The 26,605-nt window shown below is 50.9% G+C and overlaps 1 protein-coding gene across 1 annotated transcript in view; it reads left to right on the top strand.

Annotated features, from left to right (window-relative positions):
- LOC136579966 (DNA (cytosine-5)-methyltransferase 3A-like) overlaps nucleotides 1-26,605 on the top strand; it is a 50,271-nt gene that overhangs the window by 13,711 nt on the left and 9,955 nt on the right. The window contains exons 4-10 of the mRNA XM_066580533.1: nucleotides 10,594-10,671; nucleotides 12,877-12,956; nucleotides 13,038-13,150; nucleotides 14,783-14,966; nucleotides 15,047-15,131; nucleotides 16,702-16,847; nucleotides 25,742-25,832. Of these exons, the coding sequence (XP_066436630.1) occupies nucleotides 10,594-10,671; nucleotides 12,877-12,956; nucleotides 13,038-13,150; nucleotides 14,783-14,966; nucleotides 15,047-15,131; nucleotides 16,702-16,847; nucleotides 25,742-25,832 (777 nt within the window). The remainder of the gene's footprint in view (nucleotides 1-10,593; nucleotides 10,672-12,876; nucleotides 12,957-13,037; nucleotides 13,151-14,782; nucleotides 14,967-15,046; nucleotides 15,132-16,701; nucleotides 16,848-25,741; nucleotides 25,833-26,605) is intronic.

The raw sequence follows: 26,605 nt of genomic DNA, 5'->3' as shown, positions 1-26,605 counted from the left end.
GTTTGCCATCACTGTTATAGGGGGTAGCAGGAGTACCTACTGTACAGACAAGGGGCGCACATACTGTCCTTATAGGGGATCCCAGGAGTACCTACTGTACAGACAAGGGGCGCACATACTGTCCTTATAGGGGATCCCAGGAGTACCTACTGTACACACAAGGGGCACACATACTGTCCTTATAGGGGGTCCCATGAGCACCTACTGTACAGACAAGGGGCGCACATACTGTCCTTATAGGGGATCCCAGGAGTACCTACTGTACACACAAGGGGCACACATACTGTCCTTATAGGGGTCACACGAGTACCTACTGTACACACAAGGGGCACACATACTGTCCTTATAGGGGGTCCCATGAGCACCTACTGTAGAGACAAGGGGCGCACATACTGTCCTTATAGGGGGTCCCATGAGTACCTACTGTACAGACAAGGGGCACACATACTATCCTTATAGGGGGTCCCGCGAGTACCTACTGTACAGACAAGCGGCGCACATACTGTCCTTATAGGGGGTCCCACGAGCACCTACTGTACAGACAAGGGGCACACATACTGTCCTTATAGGGGGTCCCATGAGTACCTACTGTACAGACAAGGGACGCACATACTGTCCTTATAGGGGGTCCCATGAGTACTTACTGTACAGACCAGGGGCGCACATACTGTCCTTACAGGGGTCCCAGAAGTACCTACTGTACAGACAAGGGGCGCACATACTGTCCTTATAGGGGGTCCCATGAGTACCTACTGTACAGACAAGGAGCGCACATACTGTCCTTATGGGGGGTCCCATGAGTACCTACTGTACAGACAAGGGGCGCACATACTGTCCTTATAGGGGTCCCAGGAGTACCTACTGTACAGACAAGGGGTGCACATACTGTCCTTATAGGGGATCCCAGGAGTACCTACTGTACACACAAGGGGCACACATACTGTCCTTATAGGGGGTTCCATGAGTACCTACTGTACAGACAAGGGGCGCACATACTGTCCTTATAGGGGATCCCAGGAGTACCTACTGTACAGACAAGGGGCGCACATACTGTCCTTATAGGGGGTCCCACGAGCACCTACTGTACAGACAAGGGGCACACATACTGTCCTTATAGGGGGTCCCGCGAGTACCTACTGTACAGACAAGGGGCACACATACTGTCCTTATAGGGGGTCCCAGGAGTACCTACTGTACAGACAAGGGGCTACTGTGGGATGTCACTATTACTACTGGGGGCGAGTGTGGGATGTCACTATTACTACTGGGGGCTGCTGTGGGATGTCACTATTACTACTGGGGGCCGCTGTGGGAAGTCACTATTACTATTGGCTACTGTGTGGTGTCACTATTACTACTGGGGGCCGCTGTGGGCTGTCACTATTACTACTGGGGGCCGCTGTGGGATGTCACTATTACTACTGGGGGCTGCTGTGGGATGTCACTATTACTACTGGGGGCTGCTGTGGGATGTCACTATTACTACTGGGGGCTGCTGTGGGATGTCACTATTACTACAGGGGGCCGCTGTGGGCTGTCACTATTACTACTGGGGGCTGCTGTGGGATGTCACTATTACTACTGGGGGGCCGCTGTGGGATGTCACTATTACTACTGGGGGGCCGCTGTGGGATGTCACTATTACTACTGGGGGCTGCTGTGGGATGTCACTATTACTACTGGGGCCTCTGTGGGGTGTCACTATTACTACTGGGGGCCGCTGTGGGCTGTCACTATTACTACTGGGGGCCGCTGTGGGCTGTCACTCTTACTACTGGGGGCCGCTGTGGGATGTCACTATTACTATTGGGGGCCGCTGTGGGATGTCACTATTACTACAGGGGCCTCTGTGGGGTGTCACTATTACTACTGGGGGCCGCTGTGGGATGTCACTATTACTACTGGGCTGATGTGGGATGTCACTATTACTACTGGGGGCTGCTGTGGGATGTCACTATTACTACTGGGGGCCGTTGTGGGATGACACTATTACTACTGGGCTGATGTGGGATGTCACTATTACTACTGGGGGCCGCTGTGGGGTGTCACTATTACTACAGGGGCCGCTGTGAGATGTCACTATTACTATTGTCTATTGTGGGATGTCACTATTACTACTGGGGGCCACTGTGGGGATGTCACTATTACTACTGGGGGCCACTGTGGGGATGTCACTATTACTACTGGTGGCTGCTGTGGGATGTCACTATTACTACAGGGGGCCGCTGTGGGATGTCACTATTACTACTGGGGGCCGCTGTGGGATGTCACTATTACTACTGGGCTGATGTGGGATGTCACTATTACTACTGGGGGCCGCTGTGGGGTGTCACTATTACTACAGGGGCCGCTGTGGGGTGTCACTATTACTACAGGGGCCGCTGTGGGATGTCACTATTACTACTGGGGCTGCTGTGGGATGTCACTATTACTACAGGGGCCGCTGTGGGATGTCACTATTACTATTGTCTATTGTGGGATGTCACTATTACTACTGGGGGCCACTGTGGGGATGTCACTATTACTACTGGGGGCGAGTGTGGGCTGTCACTATTACTACTGGGGGCCGCTGTGGGATGTCACTATTACTACTGGGGCCGCTGTGGGATGTCACTATTACTACAGGGGGCCACTGTGGGATGTCACTATTACCACTGAGACCACTGTGGGCTGAAACTATTACTACTGGGTGGTCACTGTGGGATGTCACTATTACGACTGGGGCCACGGTGCGGTGTCACTATTACTACTGGGGGGTCACTGTGGGATGTCACTATTACTACTGGGGGCCGCTGTGGGATGTCACGATTATACTGGGGGCCGCTGTGGGCTGTCACTATTATACTGGGGGCCGCTGTGTGGTGTCACTATTACTACTGGGGGGCCGCTGTGGTATGTCACTATTACGACTGGGGCCACTGTGGGGTGTCACTATTATACTGGGGGCCACTGTGGGGTGTCACTATTATACTGGGGGCCGCTGTGGGTTGTCACTATTATACTGGGGGCCGCTGTGTGGTGTCACTATTACTACTGGGGGGCCACTGTGGGATGTCACTATTACGACTGGGGCCACGGTGCGGTGTCACTATTACTAGTGGGGGCCGCTGTGGGATGTCACTATTACGACTGGGGCCACGGTGCGGTGTCACTATTACCGCTGGAGCCCCTGTGCGGGGTCACTATAACCACTAAAGCCACTCTGGGGGGTCACCATTAGTGCTGAGGCTGCTCTGGGGGGGTCACCCTTACTGCTGGGGCCGCTCTGGGGGGGTCAGTATCACTGCTGGGATATGTTTACACGAGGTGGAAATGCTGCAGAATGTCCTCAGCGGAAATTTCTGTGGCAAATTCCACAGCATTTCCGCATCCAAAAGTAGTCAAAATCTGCAACCGGTCTATTGTGAAGCGGCCCTGTCCTTTTTAGAACGACGGAGGTAAAAATCATACGTGGTGATAAGCCCCGCCCCCCTGACATGTTGGCACTTTACAGTAAATAAGTGGGTTTTGGGTTACAGTTTGGGCACTCGGTCTCTAAAATGTTTGCCATCACTGTTATAGGGGGTAGCAGGAGTACCTACTGTACAGACAAGGGGCGCACATACTGTCCTTATAGGGGATCCCAGGAGTACCTACTGTACAGACAAGGGGCGCACATACTGTCCTTATAGGGGATCCCAGGAGTACCTACTGTACACACAAGGGGCACACATACTGTCCTTATAGGGGGTCCCATGAGCACCTACTGTACAGACAAGGGGCGCACATACTGTCCTTATAGGGGATCCCAGGAGTACCTACTGTACACACAAGGGGCACACATACTGTCCTTATAGGGGTCACACGAGTACCTACTGTACACACAAGGGGCACACATACTGTCCTTATAGGGGGTCCCATGAGCACCTACTGTAGAGACAAGGGGCGCACATACTGTCCTTATAGGGGGTCCCATGAGTACCTACTGTACAGACAAGGGGCACACATACTATCCTTATAGGGGGTCCCGCGAGTACCTACTGTACAGACAAGCGGCGCACATACTGTCCTTATAGGGGGTCCCACGAGCACCTACTGTACAGACAAGGGGCACACATACTGTCCTTATAGGGGGTCCCATGAGTACCTACTGTACAGACAAGGGACGCACATACTGTCCTTATAGGGGGTCCCATGAGTACTTACTGTACAGACCAGGGGCGCACATACTGTCCTTACAGGGGTCCCAGAAGTACCTACTGTACAGACAAGGGGCGCACATACTGTCCTTATAGGGGGTCCCATGAGTACCTACTGTACAGACAAGGAGCGCACATACTGTCCTTATGGGGGGTCCCATGAGTACCTACTGTACAGACAAGGGGCGCACATACTGTCCTTATAGGGGTCCCAGGAGTACCTACTGTACAGACAAGGGGTGCACATACTGTCCTTATAGGGGATCCCAGGAGTACCTACTGTACACACAAGGGGCACACATACTGTCCTTATAGGGGGTTCCATGAGTACCTACTGTACAGACAAGGGGCGCACATACTGTCCTTATAGAGGTCCCAGGAGTACCTACTGTACAGACAAGGGGCGCACATACTGTCCTTATAGGGGGTCCCATGAGTGCCTACTGTACAGACAAGGGGCGCATATACTGTCTTTATAGGGGGTCCCATGAGTACATACTGTACAGACAAGGGGCGCACATACTGTCCTTATAGGGGTCCCAGGAGTACCTACTGTACAGACAAGGGGCGCACATACTGTCCTTATAGGGGATCCCAGGAGTACCTACTGTACACACAAGGGGCACACATACTGTCCTTATAGGAGGTCCCATGAGCACCTACTGTACAGACAAGGGGCGCACATACTGTCCTTATAGGGGGTCCCAGGAGTACCTACTGTACAGACAAGGGGCGCACATACTGTCCTTATAGGGGGTCCCACGAATACCTACTGTACAGACAAGGGGCGTATATACTGTCCTTATAGGGGGTCCCACGAGTACCTACTGTACAGACAAGGGGCGCACATACTGTCCTTATAGGGGGTCCCATGAGTGCCTACTGTACAGACAAGGGGCGCATATACTGTCTTTATAGGGGGTCCCATGAGTACCTACTGTACAGACAAGGGGCGCACATACTGTCCTTATAGGGGTCCCAGGAGTACCTACTGTACAGACAAGGGGCGCACATACTGTCCTTATAGGGGATCCCAGGAGTACCTACTGTAAAGACAAGGGGCGCACATACTGTCCTTATAGGGGGTCCCATGAGCACCTACTGTACAGACAAGGGGCGCACATACTGTCCTTATAGGGGGTCCCAGGAGTACCTACTGTACAGACAAGGGGCGCACATACTGTCCTTATAGGGGGTCCCACGAATACCTACTGTACAGACAAGGGGCGTATATACTGTCCTTATAGGGGGTCCCACGAGTACCTACTGTACAGACAAGGGGCGCACATACTGTCCTTATAGGGGGTCCCACGAGTACCTACTGTGCACACAAGGGGCGCACATACTGTCCTTATAGGGTGTCCCACAAGCACCTACTGTACAGACAAGGGGCGCACATACTGTCCTTACAGGGGGTCCCACGAGCACCTACTGTGCAGACAAGGGGCGCACATACTGTCCTTATAGGGGGTCCCCCGAGCACCTACTGTACAGACAAGGGGCGCACATATTGTCATTATAGGGGGTCCCAGGAGTACCTACTGTACAGACAAGGGGCACACTTACTGTCCTTATAGGGGATCCCAGGAGTACCTACTGTACAGAAAAGGGGCACACATACTGTCCTTATAGGGGGTCCCAGGAGCACCTACTGTACAGACAAGGGGCGCACATACTGTCCTTATAGGGGGTCCCAGGAGTACCTACTGTACACACAAGGGGCACACATACTGTCCTTATAGGGGGTCCCATGAGTACCTACTGTACAGACAAGGGGCGCACATACTGTCCTTATAGGGGGTCCCATGAGTACCTACTGTACAGACAAGGGGCGCACATACTGTCCTTATAGGGGGTCCCATGAGTACCTACTGTACAGACAAGGGGCGCACATACTGTCCTTATAGGGGTCCCAGGAGTACCTACTGTACAGACAAGGGGCACACATACTGTCCTTATAGGGGGTCCCATGAGTACCTACTGTACAGACAAGGGGCGCGTATACTGTCCTTATAGGGGGTCCCATGAGTACCTACTGTACAGACAAGGGGCGCACATACTGTCCTTATAGGGGATCCCAGGAGTACCTACTGTACACACAAGGGGCACATATATTGTCCTTATAGGAGGTCCCAGGAGTACCTACTGTACAGACAAGGGGCGCACTTACTGTCCTTATTGGGGTCCCAGGAGTACCTACGGTACAGACAAGGGGCGCACATACTGTCCTTATAGGGGATCCCACGAGCACCTACTGTACACACAAGGGCCACACATAATGTCCTTATAGGAGGTCCCAGGAGTACCTACTGTAAAGACAAGGGGCGCACATACTGTCCTTATAGGGGGTCCCATGAGCACCTACTGTAAAGACAAGGGGCGCACATACTGTCCTTATAGGGGGTCCCATGAGCACCTACTGTACAGACAAGGGGCGCACATACTGTCCTTATAGGGGGTCCCAGGAGTACCTACTGTACAGACAAGGGGCGTATATACTGTCCTTATAGGGGGTCCCAGGAGTACCTACTGTACACACAAGGGGCGCACATACTGTCCTTATAGGGGGTCCCACGAGCACCTACTGTACAGACAAGGGGCACACATACTGTCCTTACAGGGGGTCCCACGAGCACCTACTGTACAGACAAGGGGCGCACATACTGTCCTTATAGGGGGTCCCAGGAGTACCTACTGTACAGACAAGGGGCACACTTACTGTCCTTATAGGGGATCCCAGGAGTACCTACTGTACAGACAAGGGGCACACATACTGTCCTTATAGGGGGTCCCAGGAGTAACTACTGTACAGACAAGGGGCGCACATACTGTCCTTATAGGGGGTCCCATGAGTACCTACTGTACAGACAAGGGGCGCACATACTGTCCTTACAGGGGGTCCCACGAGCACCTACTGTACAGACAAGGGGCGCATATACTGTCCTTATAGGGGTTCCCACGAGCACCTACTGTACAGACAAGGGGCGCACATACTGTCCTTATAGGGGGTCCCAGGAGTACCTACTGTACAGACAAGGGGCACACTTACTGTCCTTATAGGGGATCCCAGGAGTACCTACTGTACAGACAAGGGGCGCACATACTGTCCTTATAGGGGGTCCCATGAGTACCTACTGTACAGACAAGGGGCGTACATACTGTCCTTATAGGGGTCCCAGGAGTACCTACTGTACAGACAAGGGGCGCATATACTGTCCATATAGGGGATGCCAGGAGTACCTACTGTACACACAAGGGGCACATATACTGTCCTTATAGGAGGTCCCAAGAGTACCTACTGTACAGACAAGGGGCGCACTTACTGTCCTTATAGGGGTCCCAGGAGTACCTACTGTACACACAAGGGGCGCACATACTGTCCTTATAGGGAGTCCCATGAGCACCTACTGTACAGACAAGGGGCGCACATACTGTCCTTATAGGGGGTCCCATGAGTACCTACTGTACAGACAAGGGGCATACATACTGTCCTTATAGGGGGTCCCAGGAGTACCTACTGTACAGACAAGGGGCACACATACTGTCCTTATAGGGGGTCCCACGAGCACCTACTGTACAGACAAGGGACGCACATACTGTCCTTATAGGGGGTCCCACGAGCACCTACTGTACAGACAAGGGGTACACATACTGTCCTTATAGGGGGTCCCAGGAGTTACTACTGTACAGACATGGGGCGCACATACTGTCCTTATAGGGGGTCCCACGAATACCTACTGTACAGACAAGGGGCGTATATACTGTCCTTATAGGGGGTCCCAGGAGTACCTACTGTACACACAAGGGGCGCACATACTGTGCTTATAGGGTGTCCCACGAGCACCTACTGTACAGACAAGGGGCGCACATACTGTCCTTATAGGGGGTCCCCCGAGCACCTACTGTACAGACAAGGGGGTCACATACTGTCCTTATAGGGAGTCCCCCGAGCACCTACTGTACAGACAAGGGGCACACATACTATACTTATAGGGGGTCCCAGGAGTACCTACTGTACAGACAAGGGGCGCACATACTGTCCTTATAGGCGGTCCCACGAGCACCTACTGTACAGTCAAGGGGCGCACATACTGTCCTTATAGGGGGTCCCATGAGTACCTACTGTACAGACAAGGGGCGTACATACTGTCCTTATAGGGGGTCCAAGGAGTACCTACTGTACAGACATGGGGCGCACATACTGTGCTTATAGGCGGTCCCACGAGCACCTACTGTACAGTCAAGGGGCGCACATACTGTCCTTATAGGGGGTCCCACGAGCACCTACTGTACAGACAAGGGGCGCACATACTGTCCTTATAGGGGGTCCCCCGAGCACTTACTGTACAGACAAGGGGCGCTCATACTGTCCTTATAGGGGGTCCCATGAGTACCTACTGTACAGACAAGGGGCACACATACTGTCCTTATAGGGGTCACAGGAGCACCTACTGTACAGACAAGGGGCACACATACTGTCCTTATAGGGCGTCCCAGGAGTACCTACTGTACAGACAAGGGGCGCACATACTGTCCTTATAGGGGGTCCCACGAATACCTACTGTGCAGACAAGGGGCGCACATACTGTCCTTATAGGGGGTCCCACGAGCACCTACTGTACAGACAAGGGGCGCACATACTGTCCTTATAGGGGGTCCCACGAGCACCTACTGTACAGACAAGGGGCGCACATACTGTCCTTATAGGGGGTCCCCCGAGCACTTACTGTACAGACAAGGGGCGCTCATACTGTCCTTATAGGGGGTCCCAGGAGTACCTACTGTACAGACAAGGGGCCCACTTACTGTCCTTATAGGGGTCCCAGGAGTACCTACGGTAAAGACAAGGGGCACACATACTGTCCTTATAGGGGGTCCCAGGAGTACCTACTGTACAGACAAGGGGCGCACATACTGTCCTTATAGGGGATCCCAGGAGTACCTACTGTACAGACAAGGGGCGCACATACTGTCCTTATAGGGGGTCCCACGAGCACCTACTGTACAGACAAGGGGCACACATACTGTCCTTATAGGGGTCCCGCGAGTACCTACTGTACAGACAAGGGGTGCACATACTGTCCGTATAGGGGGTCCCAGGCGTACCTACTGTACAGACAAGGGGCACACATACTATACTTATAGGGGGTCCCAGGAGTACCTACTGTACAGACAAGGGGCACACATACTGTCCTTATAGGGGTTCCCAGGCGTACCTACTGTACAGACAAGGGGCGCACATACTGTCCTTATAGGGGGTTCCAGGAGTACCTGCTGTACAGACAAGGGGCGCACATACTGTCCTTATAGGGGGTCCCACGAGCACCTACTGTACAGACAAGGGGCGCACATACTGTCCTTTAAGGGGGTCCCAGGAGTACCTACTGTACAGACAAGGGGCGCACATACTGTCCTTATAGGGGATCCCAGGAGTACCTACTGTACAGACAAGGGGCGCACATACTGTCCTTATAGGGGGTCCCACGAGCACCTACTGTACAGACAAGGGGCACACATACTGTCCTTATAGGGGGTCCCGCGAGTACCTACTGTACAGACAAGGGGTGCACATACTGTCCTTATAGGGGGTCCCAGGCGTACCTACTGTACAGACAAGGGGCACACATACTATACTTATAGGGGGTCCCACGAGCACCTACTGTACAGACAAGGGGCGCACATACTGTCCTTATAGGGGGTCACAGGAGTACCTACTGTACAGACAAGGGGTGCACATACTTTCCTTATAGGCGGTCCCTCAAGCACCTACTGTACAGACAAGGGGCGCACATACTGTCCTTATATGGGGTCCCAGGAGTACCTACTGTACAGACAAGGGGCACACTTACTGTCCTTATAGGGGGTCCCAGGAGTACCTACTGTACAGACAAGGGGCGCACATACTGTCCTTATAGAGGTCCCAGGAGTACCTACTGTACAGACAAGGGGCACACTTACTGTCCTTATAGGGGGTCCCAGGAGTACCTACTGTACAGACAAGGGGCACACATACTGTCCTTATAGGGGGTCCCAGGAATACCTACTGTACAGACAAGGGGCACACATACTGTCCTTATAGGGGGTCACAGGAGTACCTACTGTACAGACAAGGGGCGCACATACTGTCCTTATAGAGGTCCCAGGAGTACCTACTGTACAGACAAGGTGCACACATACTGTCCTTATAGGGGGTCCTTCAAGTACCTACTGTACCTTCATAGTGCCCCCGTAACAGTCACATCCATAGTGCCCCACTAAACAGTGCCAGCCACTGTGCCCCCATAAGAATGACATGCACAGTGCCCGCATAACATGGTGCATGCTCCTGGTGGTTTTCTATGAGTGGAAGCAGTAGTGAAGTGGTGAGGGGTGCTCTATATACCCATCGCCATGTGTGTCCTTACGCCTCTTACAGCTGATTACATCTGTGTGTCCGATGATGAATCTCTTCCCAGCGAGACGGAGAAGAAGGCGAGAGATCTGCAGACCCGAGGTCAGTCCGATCCCTGCCGGAGGCTGCGGAGGTAGAATAGGTCCTGTACATCCGCAGTGCGGCGCCCCCTGGGGCTTCATCAAAATCAAATCTGGTAGAAACAGCAGTAACCAGGATCTGCCCTCCTCTGCCCCATCTCTGTGGTAGAACATGGGCACAGATTATGATATCACATAGGAACAGATTATAATATATGATGGCCAGATAATATGATAATAGGTACAGATTATGATGCAACCTAGACAGGGATGAGGATATTACATGACCGCAGACTCTGATATAACTTGGACACAGATTATGGTGTATTTTAGGCACAAATTCTGATACAGATTATGTTTTAAAATAGGCACAGATTATTATATAATCATCATATAGCATAGGTGCAGATTTTGTTACAACCTGGTCACAGATTATAATACAACTTGTTCACAGGTTATAATATAACATGGATACAGGTAATATAACATGGATGCAGATTATGATGTAATTTGAGTGCAGATTATGCTATAATATGTCGACAGTTTATGGTATGATTTAGGCATAGATTCTGATAAAACATGGACACGGATTATGATATAATTCAGGCTCAGATTATGATACCACATGGGCACAGTTTATGATATACCATGTTTCCCCGAGTATAAAACCCTGTTTTATATTAATTTTTGCCCCTAAAGAGGCGCTAGGTCTTATTTTCAGGGGGTGTCCTTTCATACTTACCTAGCAGGTTCAGTCTGGGTCTTCCTGCTGCTCCTCAAAACTCCGGCAGGCTTCCTGCAGTCCTCGGCCGCCCACAGACACTTCCTGGTTACAAGATTTATAAATCCTGCCTCCATGAAGCGATGGCTCTGATTGGTTCTCGAGCGTTGCTCGGCCAATCAATGCAGCACTCGATGAACCAATGCAATCGTTGTGATTGGTTCTCGAGCGCTGCTCAGCCAATCAATGCAGCACTGGATGAATCAATCACAGCCATGGCATTATGGAGGCGAGATTTATGAATTGTTTAAGCTGCAGCATTGATTGGCCAATTCATAAATCCCACCTCTACATTGTGATGGCTGTGATTGGTTCTTGAGTGCTGCTTAGCCAATCAATGCAGTGCTGGCTGAACCAATCACAGCCATCGCATTGGTTCATCAAGCGCTGCATTGATTGGCTAAGCAGCACTCGAGAACCAATGACAGTCATCACAATGTGGAGGTGGGATTTATGAATTGGCCAATCTGAGCAGCACTCAAACACCAATCAGAGCCATCGCTTCCTCGAGGCGGGACTAATGAATCCCATAACCAGGAATGGATCCTCTGTGGGCGGCCAAAGACTGCAGGAAGCCTGCTGGAGTTCTGGAGAGCAGCGGGAGGGATGTGCACCAAGATGTATTGCTTTTTTATGTAATGCAGCTATGGTTTATCTTTCAAGCCTCCCCGAAAAATCAGGGTAGGGTTTATTTTCTGGGAAACAGGGTACATGGGCATAGACTATGAAATTATGTGGGCACAGTTTATGATATACCATGGGCACAGATTATCATAATGTGGGTATAGATTATAATATAAAATGAGCACAGATTATCAAATACCGTGGGTACAGACTATGATATAACGTGGGCACAGATTATTATATAACGTGGGCACAGACTATGGTATACTATAGGCACAGATTATCATATAACGTGCGTACAGATTATCATATAACGTGGGTACAGATTATGATATAACGTGGGTACAGACTATGATATAACATGGGCACAGTTTATGATGTACTGTGGGCACAGATTATCATATAACGTGGGTACAGATTATGATATAACATGAGCACAGCTCCCGTTTCTTTATGTTTTTCAGAGAGACTCTGTGATGAGGCGAGGCAGCAGGTGCGAGGACTGGAGGGTAAGGAGCCGTCTGTAATAAGACCTCACCCCCCATAGAACATCTGTAACGTCTTGAGTCTCCTGTCCATCGCCAACAGAGCCGAAATCATAAAACACACGATGCCAGAAGTTCCTCTGTCTCACGTCTAACTTTATGTAGACGCAGCATTGAAGCTCTGCCATTCAGGGCTCTGGGAAAGCTGGGTGACACCCAGAGATCTAGTTGTCGGGGTCTCCCCCAACAATACGGGGCCCTGGATGTCTGTGGCTGTGATGGTCCTTCAGAGGACATTTATTCTGACTCTGCCCATTATCTCTGACTTTTCTTGTAGAGTTTTGCCTGGCCTGCGGAGACCTTGCTGTCAGCGGCGTGCACCCCCTCTTTATAGGGGGCCTCTGTGACAGATGTGCGGTAATTATCCCTGATGTGGAGTGTGGACCCTTATACTCAGGTCAGTGCTGGTACCCACTGTCCTTCTCTGCCCCTCTGTAGAGCTGGTTCCTGAGCTGGGGGTACCACGTGGGGGAGGACGGGCGGCAGAGTTACTGCAGCATCTGCTGCTCCGGGGAGAAGATCCTGATCTGCAGTAACAGGAGCTGCTGGAGGTGAGCCGGATGCATGGAAGAGATGACTAGGGGGACGCACGCCCCCCAATATACAAACTGCATGCTGCAGCCAGGAAGTAGTGCCTGCTCTGACCAGCAGGTGGCAATACAGCCTATATGTTCTACATAGTTCTATCGAAGGATGTGCTTTGCTGCCACCTGCTGCCCATACTGGGTACTAAATGCTTACTGAATTCCTATCATTTAAAGGGAAACTTCCACAGTTTGTCACATACAGATTCTTGTTAGTTTCTCCTATAACACTGACACATTGGCGCTTGTCCGGCGCAGCGGTTCTCTGTCACCAACGAGCAACACATTTTTAATAATTAAGGGTGACTACCCACTACAGTTTTTTTTCACTGCAAAATTTGCAGCGTTTTTTTTTTCTGCAGGGGTCTTTGGGACTTGTAATGTTAAAATTGCGATCGCGCAAAATTGCAATTTACCGCGAAATGTTATTTATTTAACCACTTCAGGACCAGGGATTTTTTTTTTTTACTTTTACGTCCTCACAAGAGTTATAGCTTTTTAATCTTTGCAGCCGCAGCTGTATACCGGCGGGGTGTTGTGGGCCGACTTGTATGTATTTATGGTATCAATTAATGTACCGCATAATGTGTGGAAAAACGTTTACAAAATTTTAAGTATGGAGAATTTTTGGGGGGAGGGTGGGGGGGGTTGTTTTCTGGGGTTCTCAGTGCCCTAATGGCCTTTGCTCTACGGCTCGGTGCGATTACGGGGACCAAATTTGTTTTCCGCCGCCGGATACTGAGACCGGACGATCAGGCGCTGCGAGGGTGCGTTTTTCGCAGGGTGAGCTGTAGTTTTGATTACTATTTTGGGGTGCATACATCTCTTTGATTCTCCATCCCATCCTTTATTTATTTATTTCACGGCCTTCACCCTGCGCGATAAATATTGAGATATGTTAATAGTACACAGTGACTCCAAATATGGGTTTATTTTAAAATTGTTTCGTTTTTTTTAATAGGAAAAATGGGTCAAGGTTTTTTTAACTTCTAATATGTTTTAATTTTTTTAACTGTTAAAAAAAACTTTATTAAATCTTTTTTTTTTACATTTTTAATCAGTCCCCACTGGGGGCTTGAACTTGCAGTTATTTGATTGCTTGTACCATATAGCGATTTTGATGTTGCTAGCCATCTATGTGTGGCAGCTCTGGGAGCCTTCAGTATGCTCTGGGTAGCCATGCTAGCCCGTCGGCACCTTCTTATCACCCTGCAGGGGTTGCCGAAGGGGTACAGAATGGGTTCCACCCCTCCTGCTGACTGTTTAGACATGCGGTCTGCTTTGACTGCTGCATATAAACAGTCAGCTGCCCCGATTAGAGTTACCTCCGACTGCGGCAGTGAGATACAGCTGCACACACATAACTACCCTTCTGCCCATGTACACCGGCCTTACCTATGAGGAGCAGGAGCCTCCAGCTGTGTGCCACACAAGGAGCACTGTGCCAGTCTGCTGCCGCCAAGCCCTCACAGCTGCAGTATCATGCAGTTGGGATCGGGCTATGGGTGCAGTACGCTGATCCCCATAGGGGGTCCCGGACCGCATCGTCTGTACGCAGCATACTACAAACATGGCTGTCAGTAACCCCTTGTGCCCCAGGTGTTTCTGTGTGGACTGTGTGGACTTGTTGGTGGGACAAGGAACGGCGCAGACAGCGATAGAGGAAGACCCCTGGAACTGCTACATGTGTAGAGAGGAGGATGTCCATGGCTTACTGCAGAGACGGGAGGACTGGCCCACCTACCTGCAGGACCTACTGTCCAACACCCACGACCTGGAATATGTAAGTGCAGGCGGGCGACCGTGGCATCATGGCAGCTGCAGTGCAGATGTGGATCTTGATGTTTAACCTGTATCTTGTAGGACCCACCAGCCATTTACCGCCCGCTGCCCGCAGACAGGAGGGGGCCCGTCCGGGTGCTGTCCCTGTTTGATGGAATTGCAACAGGTGAGATGGGCTGCGGCACAGAGGTGTTCGGTAGAGGAGCGCGCCGATCCTGTTGGAGGTCCCACACACGGCTCATCACACGGGCCTATGCAGTTTGTGGTCCTTGCATATGCAATATGTTTTCATGGACCGACATTTTTTTTGCGTGCGTGATAACAACCTTTTAAAAGGTCTATTCATTTAATGCGTAAATATACAGTGAGCGCGCCTGCGTCCTGCGGGGTCCCTGCGCTCACACGTTACCATGCAATTCAGTGGAATATTTGGGTCCGTAATATGGAGGAGAATGGGGTAAGCCGCCCTTTTCATCATGCAGGTATATACGCCGGTCTGAGGACCCCAATGCAGATCAGTGGAGAATCAGCACCGCGCATTACACGGGTAATAAATACGCACATATTATATGAAGGAGGCCTGAGGGCCCAGTTACACGCCGCGTTTAGTTGTGTTGATTTGACAAAATAGGGCGTGCGGTAGTATTTTTTACGCATTTATATACCCGCATGACAGACACGTGTGTGCGCCCCAATGCAAATCCGTGCGGTTTAAGCACTGTGGATTACACGTGTAAAAAGTACGTGCCCAATGCACTGCGCAGATACCGCTGTGAGCGGGCCCTATGAGTGCGGACATGGCCGGAGCCAACGCGGATATTTCTGTGTGAATCCGCCTCTAAAAACTGCAGCAGACATTGGCAGCCGAGCTGCGGCTTACTGCTGCCATGTAGCCGCGGGACCGCAGATCTGCGCGCGGATGCAGCCCGCGTCTTATCTGTACGCAGAGTTCCCAATGTGGATTCCACGTAGAAGTCACGCAGAGTCCGCATGAAGAGCGGCCACGACACGGCCCCGATATGAAATTTGTGTGCATAAAAATCTGCGCCATTTAGACTGCGGTGGGGATTCCGTTCATTCTAATTGGCTGCGGAGTAATGCCGGATCGGGGAAACTTCCACTGCAAAAATCTGCCATGTGAGCATGCGCTAATAGACTAATATAATATAACCCGGATGTGGGTGTACTGACCCAAACTCCTGCTCAGCGCGGACACTCATCCGTATCACAGGCGTGTACATGCGCTCGTAGTGCGCTCATCAGACACTGGCCTTCGGCTGGGACCACACTCGTATCTGGCCAGTATTATCACGCCGGAGCCGCTCACAGCTGATGCCGTTTTGGTGATTTTTTGGTACCAGCCCAGCGTCCATAACAGGACGGGAAACCGCCGCATGTAACGTATTTCTGTCCAGTGCAGGAAGTCATCTGGCATCTAAACCCGTATGGCGGATGCCATGAACCGTCCCTCCAACACGATGACATCTGTTCTGGCATCTGCTTCCCTCCGGCAATATCGGAGAGGAATAATGCCAGACGGCCGAGTATATGGAGACCCGGGCTTATATAGCGCTATCAGCAGAGTATCGCGATGTTGTGATGTTGGTAAGAACAGGAGGGGATGTTGTAATTCTGCGCCAAAGTGACCAAGTTGGAAGATGAACGTGGTTTGTATACAGGGACCGCTATAGTCCCGATGTCCCTGCGATAATCCGCTTTTCTCCAATGTCACTCAGGCTTGTTGGTGCTGAAGACACTCGGCATCAGGGTGGAACGATACGTCGCATCGGAGGTGTGCGAGGACGCCATCGCGGTAGGAACGGTGCGGCATCCTGGAGAGATTCAATATGTGGGTGACGTGCAGGAAATCTTACGAAAACAGGTGAGCGATAGATCCACACGGCAAACTGTATCTGCCCCTATATACAAGGATATAACCGCTGTATACACAGGGGGCTCGGGGGTGTGGAAACCCCTATATGAGATGAAAGGATAGAACCGCTGTATACACAGGGGGCTCGGGAGTGTGGAAACCCCCATATGGGATGAAAGGATAGAACCGCTGTATACACAGGGGGCTCGGGAGTGTGGAAACCCCCATATGGGATGAAAGGATAAAACCGCTGTATACACAGGGGGCTCAGGAGTGTGGAAACCCCCATATGGGATGAAAGGATAGAACCGCTGTATACACAGGGGGCTCGGGGTTGTGGAAACCCCCATATGGGATGAAAGGATAAAACCGCTGTATACACAGGGGGCTCAGGAGTGTGGAAACCTTCATATGGGATGAAAGGATAGAACCGCTGTATACACAGGGGGCTCGGTAGTGTGGAAACCCCTATATGGGATGAAAGGATAGAACCGCTGTATACACAGGGGGCTCGGGAGTGTGGAAACCCCCATATGGGATGAAAGGATAGAACCGCTGTATACACAGGGGGCTCGGGAGTGTGGAAACCCCCATATGGGATGAAAGGATAGAACCGCTGTATACACAGGGGGCTCGGGAGTGTGGAAACCCCCATATGGGATGAAAGGATAGAACCGCTGTATACACAGGGGGCTCGGGAGTGTGGAAACCCCCATATGGGATGAAAGGATAGAACCGCTGTATACACAGGGGGCTCGGGAGTGTGGAAACCCCCATATGGGATGAAAGGATAGAACCGCTGTATACACAGGGGGCTCGGGAGTGTGGAAACCCCCATATGGGATGAAAGGATAGAACCGCTGTATACACAGGGGGCTCGGGAGTGTGGAAACCCCCATATGGGATGAAAAGATAGAACCGCTGTATACACAGGGGGCTCGGGGGTGTGGAAACCCCCATATGGGATGAAAGGATAGAACCGCTGTATACACAGGGGGCTCGGGAGTGTGGAAACCCCCATATGGGATGAAAGGACATAACCGCTGTATACACAGGGGGCTCGGGAGTGTGGAAACCCCCATATGGGATGAAAAGATAGAACCGCTGTATACACAGGGGGCTCGGGAGTGTGGAAACCCCCATATGGGATGAAAGGATAGAACCGCTGTATACACAGGGGGCTCGGGAGTGTGGAAACCCCCATATGGGATGAAAGGATAGAACCGCTGTATACACAGGGGGCTCGGGAGTGTGGAAACCCCCATATGGGATGAAAGGACAGAACCGCTGTATACACAGGGGGCTCGGGAGTGTGGAAACCCCCATATGGGATGAAAGGATAGAACCGCTGTATACACAGGGGGCTCGGGAGTGTGGAAACCCCCATATGGGATGAAAGGATAGAACCGCTGTATACACAGGGGGCTCGGGAGTGTGGAAACCCCCATATGGGATGAAAGGACATAACCGCTGTATACACAGGGGGCTCGGGAGTGTGGAAACCCCCATATGGGATGAAAGGACATAACCGCTGTATACACAGGGGACTCGGGAGTGTGGAAACCCCCATATGGGATGAAAGGATAGAACCGCTGTATACACAGGGGGCTCGGGAGTGTGGAAACCCCCATATGGGATGAAAGGATAGAACCGCTGTGTACACAGGGGGCTCGGGAGTGTGGAAACCCCCATATGGGATGAAAGGATATAACCGCTGTATACACAGGGGGCTCGGGAGTGTGGAAACCCCCATATGGGATGAAAGGACATAACCGCTGTATACACAGGGGACTCGGGAGTGTGGAAACCCCCATATGGGATGAAAGGATAGAACCGCTGTATACACAGGGGGCTCGGGAGTGTGGAAACCCCCATATGGGATGAAAGGATAGAACCGCTGTATACACAGGGGGCTCGGGAGTGTGGAAACCCCCATATGGGATGAAAGGACATAACCGCTGTATACACAGGGGGCTCGGGGGTGTGGAAACCTCCATATGGGGTGAAAGGATAGATCCGTTGTATACACAGGGGGCTCGGGGTTGTGGAAACCCCCATATGGGATGAAAGGATAGAACCGCTGTATACACAGGGGGCCCGGGAGTGTGGAAACCCCCATATGGGATGAAAGGATAGAACCGCTGTATACACAGGGGGCTCGGGAGTGTGGAAACCCCCATATGGGATGAAAGGATATAACCGCTGTATACACAGGGGGCTCGGGAGTGTGGAAACCCCCATATGGGATGAAAGGATAGAACCGCTGTATACACAGGGGGCTCGGGAGTGTGGAAACCCCCATAGGGGATGAAAGGATAGAACCGCTGTATACACAGGGGGCTCGGGAGTGTGTAACCCCCATATGGGATGAAAGGATAGAACCGCTGTATACACAGGGGGCTCGGGAGTGTGGAAACCCCCATAGGGGATGAAAGGATAGAACCGCTGTATACACAGGGGGCTCGGGAGTGTGTAACCCCCATATGGGATGAAAGGATAGAACCGCTGTATACACAGGGGGCTCGGGAGTGTGGAAACCCCCATATGGGATGAAAGGATAGAACCGCTGTATACACAGGGGGCTCGGGAGTGTGGAAACCCCCATATGGGATGAAAGGATAGAACCGCTGTATACACAGGGGGCTCGGGAGTGTGGAAACCCCCATATGGGATGAAAGGATAGAACCACTGTATACACAGGGGGCTCGGGAGTGTGGAAACCCCCATATGGGATGAAAGGATATAACCGCTGTATACACAGGGGGCTCGGGAGTGTGGAAACCCCCATATGGGATGAAAGGATAGAACCGCTGTATACACAGGGGGCTCGGGAGTGTGGAAACCCCCATAGGGGATGAAAGGATAGAACCGCTGTATACACAGGGGGCTCGGGAGTGTGTAACCCCCATATGGGATGAAAGGATAGAACCGCTGTATACACAGGGGGCTCGGGAGTGTGGAAACCCCCATATGGGATGAAAAGATAGAACCGCTGTATACACAGGGGGCTCGGGAGTGTGGAAACCCCCATATGGGATGAAAGGACAGAACCGCTGTATACACAGGGGGCTCGGGAGTGTGGAAACCCCCATATGGGATGAAAAGATAGAACCGCTGTATACACAGGGGGCTCCGGAGTGTGGAAACCCCCATATGGGATGAAAGGACATAACCGCTGTATACACAGGGGGCTCGGGAGTGTGGAAACCCCCATATGGGATGAAAGGATAGAACCGCTGTATACACAGGGGGCTCGGGAGTGTGGAAACCCCCATATGGGATGAAAGGATAGAACCGCTGTATACACAGGGGGCTCGGGAGTGTGGAAACCCCCATATGGGATGAAAGGACATAACCGCTGTATACACAGGGGGCTCGGGAGTGTGGAAACCCCCATATGGGATGAAAGGATAGAACCACTGTATACACAGGGGGCTCGGGAGTGTGGAAACCCCCATATGGGATGAAAGGATATAACCGCTGTATACACAGGGGGCTCGGGAGTGTGGAAACCCCCATGTGGGATGAAAGGATAGAACCGCTGTATACACAGGGGGCTCGGGAGTGTGGAAACCCCCATATGGGATGAAAGGATAGAACCGCTGTATACACAGGGGGCTCGGGAGTGTGTAACCCCCATATGGGATGAAAGGATAGAACCGCTGTATACACAGGGGGCTCGGGAGTGTGGAAACCCCCATAGGGGATGAAAGGATAGAACCGCTGTATACACAGGGGGCTCGGGAGTGTGTAACCCCCATATGGGATGAAAGGATAGAACCGCTGTATACACAGGGGGCTCGGGAGTGTGGAAACCCCCATATGGGATGAAAGGATAGAACCGCTGTATACACAGGGGGCTCGGGAGTGTGGAAACCCCCATATGGGATGAAAGGATAGAACCGCTGTATACACAGGGGGCTCGGGAGTGTGGAAACCCCCATATGGGATGAAAGGATAGAACCGCTGTATACACAGGGGGCTCGGGAGTGTGGAAACCCCCATATGGGATGAAAAGATAGAACCGCTGTATACACAGGGGGCTCGGGAGTGTGGAAACCCCCATATGGGATGAAAGGACATAACCGCTGTATACACAGGGGGCTCGGGAGTGTGGAAACCCCCATATGGGATGAAAAGATAGAACCGCTGTATACACAGGGGGCTCGGGAGTGTGGAAACCCCCATATGGGATGAAAGGATAGAACCGCTGTATACACAGGGGGCTCGGGAGTGTGGAAACCCCCATATGGGATGAAAGGATAGAACCGCTGTATACACAGGGGGCTCGGGAGTGTGGAAACCCCCATATGGGATGAAAGGATAGAACCGCTGTATACACAGGGGGCTCAGGAGTGTGGAAACCCCCATATGGGATGAAAGGATAGAACCGCTGTATACACAGGGGGCTCGGGAGTGTGGAAACCCCCATATGGGATGAAAACAGTTTGGCAGACGGTGATGCAATTTTGCTTTCGAACCGTGAGAGAAGATGGAAACCTGCTACACCAAGTCACCAACACAACGGCCATTTTGAATGCCACCATCTTTGATTTAAATCTGATTTTTCCAATGGGAAGGTGGGTGTGTTATCTATCAGACTGGTGGAGAATGTCTCCGGAAATACAATGGCTGTTTCCTTCTAACCTAACTTTATACGTTCTCATGGTAACACTGCTAGTCTTTGAACGCCATCTTGTTTTCCACTCCATTTTCTAACTTTCTTGACGCACGTAGTCAGATATTTTGTTCAGAATAGGACAATCAGAAGATAAGCCGTGATTGCCCTTCGCTCACACGAATGTGTAGTCAGACGGGTAACTGAAGATGAACTTTGTTTTAGAGCAGATAGAACTCTTCATCATCCGTTCTTCTATATATATATTTAACTATGTAAACCCTAACTAAGCTGCGGAATGCTTATAGATGACCATCTAACGATCTCAGACAGTAAGCAACCAGCGTGACCAGAGACCCAGAGACCGACCTCACGGCCCGTGCCAAGATTAATAATCAGTAATCATGAGGCATATGCCAAGTCAGGTGACCTTTACTCTCACTTTCCATGTATTTGTCTACAAAGGACTATATATTCTTGTTAACAAATACGCGGAATCATTTGTGATTTACACATCTGCTGTCTGACCGGTGATTCCCCGAGCCGCTCGTACTTAATCCCCAATTTGGGACACAAGATTATACCTGTAGCGCTGCATTGCTGGCGTTGGCTCACGCAGAACGTGTTGAGATCGTCCGTATGTCAGGTCTACGAGGTCATCGCTGCACATTTCAATGAACGCCGACCAACCAGACCCCCCATTACCCAGATAAAAATCTGGATGACCATAAGGTTGAAATCATTGGTGATGACCCATGGGCCTCGTTCACCGGACAGAAGGACGATCTCCACACCTTCTACTTGAGATAACGCCATCAATCACAGTGCCGGTAATGAAGAAATCACCGTGTTACCATGAGAATGCATAGTTATGTTACAGTGAAGCACTACGTTCTCCACCAGTCTGATACATCACACACCAACCCTCCCAGTGGAAAAATTAGAGTTGGATCCAAGGTGGCGGCATTCAAAATTCAATTCTATATGGGTGTTTCCACACTTTTGGGACCCCCTACACTTGTGGTACATCTAATCCTGGAAGGAACAGCTGATCCATAACGGGACAGGGTCCTCAGAAAATGCCCTCCTGTAGAAATCACATTATAAATAAATATTGTGCTTTTGTTTTTCAATGTCACAATCTATATTTTAAAAAATCCTAAACTCCTTGCAGTACTAACACTGACCACTAGGTGTAATAATATTCTGATGTCACAGCTCACCTCCTCACCCTCCCTGCACACTGACCACTAGGCCTAATAGTAGTCTGACACTTCCTGTTCTGTAGGGAAAACCTCTCAGTATCATCACAGATCGGATTATACTAACAGGTGACCCCTGTATATAGGTAATACCTAATCCGCCATTCACAATAGATGCGGTCACAGCTCACATCCTCGCCCTATCAGCACAGGTCATACAGAATGCCTACATCATTCTTCCATAGAACACAATAGATGATTGGCCGTAGTTCACAGAGCAAGGTTAAAACAGTCCCCCGTAGAAGACAATAAATGATGTCACAGCACACCTCCTCCTCCTACCCGCACAGGTCACATAACATGCCTCCTAGTCTCTCATAGAAGACAATATGTCTCCTCCTACCCATTGTGTCTATGGCTTATAAAGTTATTTCTCCAAATGCTGTTAACTGCAGCTCAGGCAAGCTGCCCCCCCCCCCCCCAATCATGTACAGGCAAGCTTGCCGCCCCCCTCTAATCATGTCCAGGCGAGCTGGCCGCCCCCCCCCCCCTAATCATGTACAGGCAAGCTGGCCGCCTTCCCTAATCATGTACAGGCGAGCTGGCCGCCCCCCCTAATCATGTACAGGCAAGCTGGCCACCTCCTCCTAATCATGTACAGGTGAGCTGACAGCCTCCCCCTAATCATGTACAGGTAAGCTGCCCCCCCCCCTCAATCATGTACAGGCAAGCTGGCCGCCCCCCCCCCCCTAATCATGTACAGGTGAGCTGGCCGCACCCCACCCCCCTAATCATGTGCAGGCGGGCTGACCGCCCCCCCCCCTTCCCCCAATCATTTACAGGCGAGCTGGCCGCCCCCCCTAATCATGTACAGGCGAGCTGGCCGCCCCCCCCTAATCATGTACAGGTGAGCTGGCTGCACCCTCCCCCCCCCCCTAATCATGTGCAGGCGGGCTGACCGCCGCCCCTTCCCCCAATCATTTACAAGCGAGCTGGCCGCCCCCCCTAATCATTTACAGGCGAGCTGGCCGCCCCCCCTAATCATGTACAGGCGAGCTGGCCGGCCCCAGAGTCATGTACAGGTAAGAGAATTAAACAAAACTACAATCAGAAATGGAAAATCTTTCACTATCTGGTTTGACTTAGTGATACATATACACCCTCTGGCTGGGGTGGGTAGGGTGGGTGTATGGAGCAGGCCAGGAGCTGCGCCCACCCATACATCACAGCTGACACCCTGCTGCAACACCTATGATTAGAGATAATGCCGATTGCAGCCATTAACTGTTTAGATGTTGATGTCAATTTAAATTAATAATGGTGCCCCCATGCACTAAATAGTAGCACTGCCCCTGTGGCCCCAAAGCTTGAACAGTGGGCGGCAACTAACAGAATGGTATTAAACAAGAAGAAAGTCCTACATCTGGGCAAGAAAAATGAAGAAAACACATACAGAATAGGAGGAATTGGGCTAAGCAGCACATGTGAAAAAGACTTGGGTATACTAATAGATCATAGACTGAACATGAGTCAGCAATGTGATGCAGCAGCCAAAAAGGCAAACACAATTCTGGGATGTATTAAAGCATAGAGTCTAGATCACATGAGGTCATTATCCCTCTCTACTCTCCCTTAGTCAGACCTCATCTGGAATACTGGGTCCAGTTCTGGGCACCCCACCTTAAAAGAAGACATAGACAAACTGGAGCAAGTTCAGAGAAGAGTTATCAAGATGGTGAGCGGTCTGCAAATCATGTCCTATGAGGAACGGTTAAAGGATCTGGGAATGTTTAGCTTGTAGAAGAGAAGGCTGAGAGGTGACTTAATAGCTGTCTACAAATATCTGAAGGGCCGTCACAGTGCAGAGGGATCAGCCCTATTCTCATCTGCACAAGGAAAGACTAGAAGCAATGGGATGAAACTGAAAGGGAGGAGACACAGATTAGATATTAGACAGTTAGGGTGATCAATGAGTGGAACAGGTTACCACAGAAGGTAGTGAGTTCTCCTTAAATGGAAGACCTCATCTGGAATACTTAGCCCAATTCCACCCATTCTGTATGTGCTTTTTTTCATTTTTCTTGCCCAGATGTAGGATGTTGCATTTCTCCTTGTTAAATACCATTCTGTTAGTCGCCGCCCACTGTGCAAGCTTCTCTAGTATTAGCTATCCCTCCTAGCTTTGTGTCATCAGCAAATTTGATCAGTTTCCCACAATTCACTCCTCCAGATCATTTATAACAATGTTGACCAACCCTGGGCCTAGGACAGAGCCTTGTGGTCCCCCACTTGATACATTCTTCCACTTGGATGTGCAGCCATTTATGACCACTCTTTGAGTACGATCACTCAGCCAGTTGTGAATCCACCTAACAGTTGCCTTGTCAATCCCAGATTTGGTCATTTTTTTCAATAAGAATGGCATAAGATACTTTGTCAAATACTTTACTAAGGTCAAGATATACTATAGCCACCGCATTTCCCTGATCAACCCAATCAATGATACTATCATAGAAGAAAATTAGATTAGTCTGACATGACTTGTTTGTTACAAACCCATGCTGGCTCTGGTTAATTACTCCATTTTCATCCAAGTACTTGCATACATGCTGTTTAATAATTTGTTCAAAGATCTTTCCCGGTATAGAAGTCAGGCTCACAGGCCTGTAGTTTCCTGGATCCACCTTCTTCCCTTTTTTGAAGATAGGGACAACATTTGCCGTTCTCCAATCTTCTGGGACTTCTGCTGTTCTCCAGGAATTTTCAAAGATGTCCTGACTTACTACACAGCAAGATCGGCTTGGGGGAGGGGGGGGTATATTACTGCCACCTAGCAGTCTGGGAAATATGGTAGCCATATCCATGGAAGGGTGCACATAGAATTCATGGGGCCCCATAGGAAAACTCTGAATTAGTCCTCCAACCTCTTCTCCATTTGTGCAATTTTTGGTAACTCGACTGCTTTTTCTTAGCGGAGGTCCATGCTTGAGTGTCTTGAGTCGGCGTTTTTACGGCTGTCCGATATACGCTACCATATGATGCGCTTGTACTCCCCAATAACCCAGCGATGTCTCTCTCTGCAGATCGAGGAGTGGGGGCCGTTTGATTTGCTGATTGGGGGTAGTCCATGTAATGACCTGTCGGTGGCCAACCCACGCCGGAAAGGTCTGTACGGTATGTAACGTCTTCCCGCAGGACCGTAGAGGGCGCTCCTGAGTGTGAGGTCAGCGATCTGCAGACATACACCAGTAATAAAGACTGCTGCGTGAAATCATCCGTCGCACTCTAGAAAACCGCTGCAGGACGAGGGCCACCCGGAGACGTGGGCCCTCTTACGTATTGCCCGGCGGTTTTCATTGCTTTTTCTTTATGGTTTTATAGTTTTTGTATCTTCTTGTTTCTCGGCATCGGTGCTGTAGTTATTACGGATCCACCAGCAGCGGCGGAAGATTAGTTTCTTTACGGTGCTTTTTGTAAAATTTGTCCCGCTGCGGTCCAGGGGTAATTTGTACTTTTACGTAGCGTAACTCTCTAACCCCCTTTACGGTTTAGTGCGTACATTTATGTCCTCGGCACGCAGGGTTTGTATGGAGCCAGATCCCTCTCTGTACACAGCGGGCAGCGGCTGACTGACAGCTGACACCAACCAACGACAGCCATGACCGGCACTCATGCTGATCAAGGCTGTTAACCCATTTAGTGCCGCTGTCAATTCTGACAGTGGCATCTAAATTACCTGATCAGTGTTGGGGGCAATAGCTGCCATCAGCACTCATGCTGATCAGTCGTTAACCCTTTAAATATCACAGTCAATTCTGGCAACAGCAATTTAATGCCCCAATCTGAGTGTGTGGGCCCCAAACAACACCCCACCCCTCCCCCGATGAACTTGCAAGGTGCCGTTCAGTTGTCATGGCAGCTGGGGGCCTTCTGAGAGCCCCCACAGC

Source organism: Eleutherodactylus coqui, chromosome 1 (genome assembly GCF_035609145.1).
Source record: "Eleutherodactylus coqui strain aEleCoq1 chromosome 1, aEleCoq1.hap1, whole genome shotgun sequence".
In the NCBI taxonomy this organism is placed as follows: Eukaryota; Metazoa; Chordata; class Amphibia; order Anura; family Eleutherodactylidae; genus Eleutherodactylus; species Eleutherodactylus coqui.
This window is presented reverse-complemented; position numbering and strand designations above follow the sequence as displayed.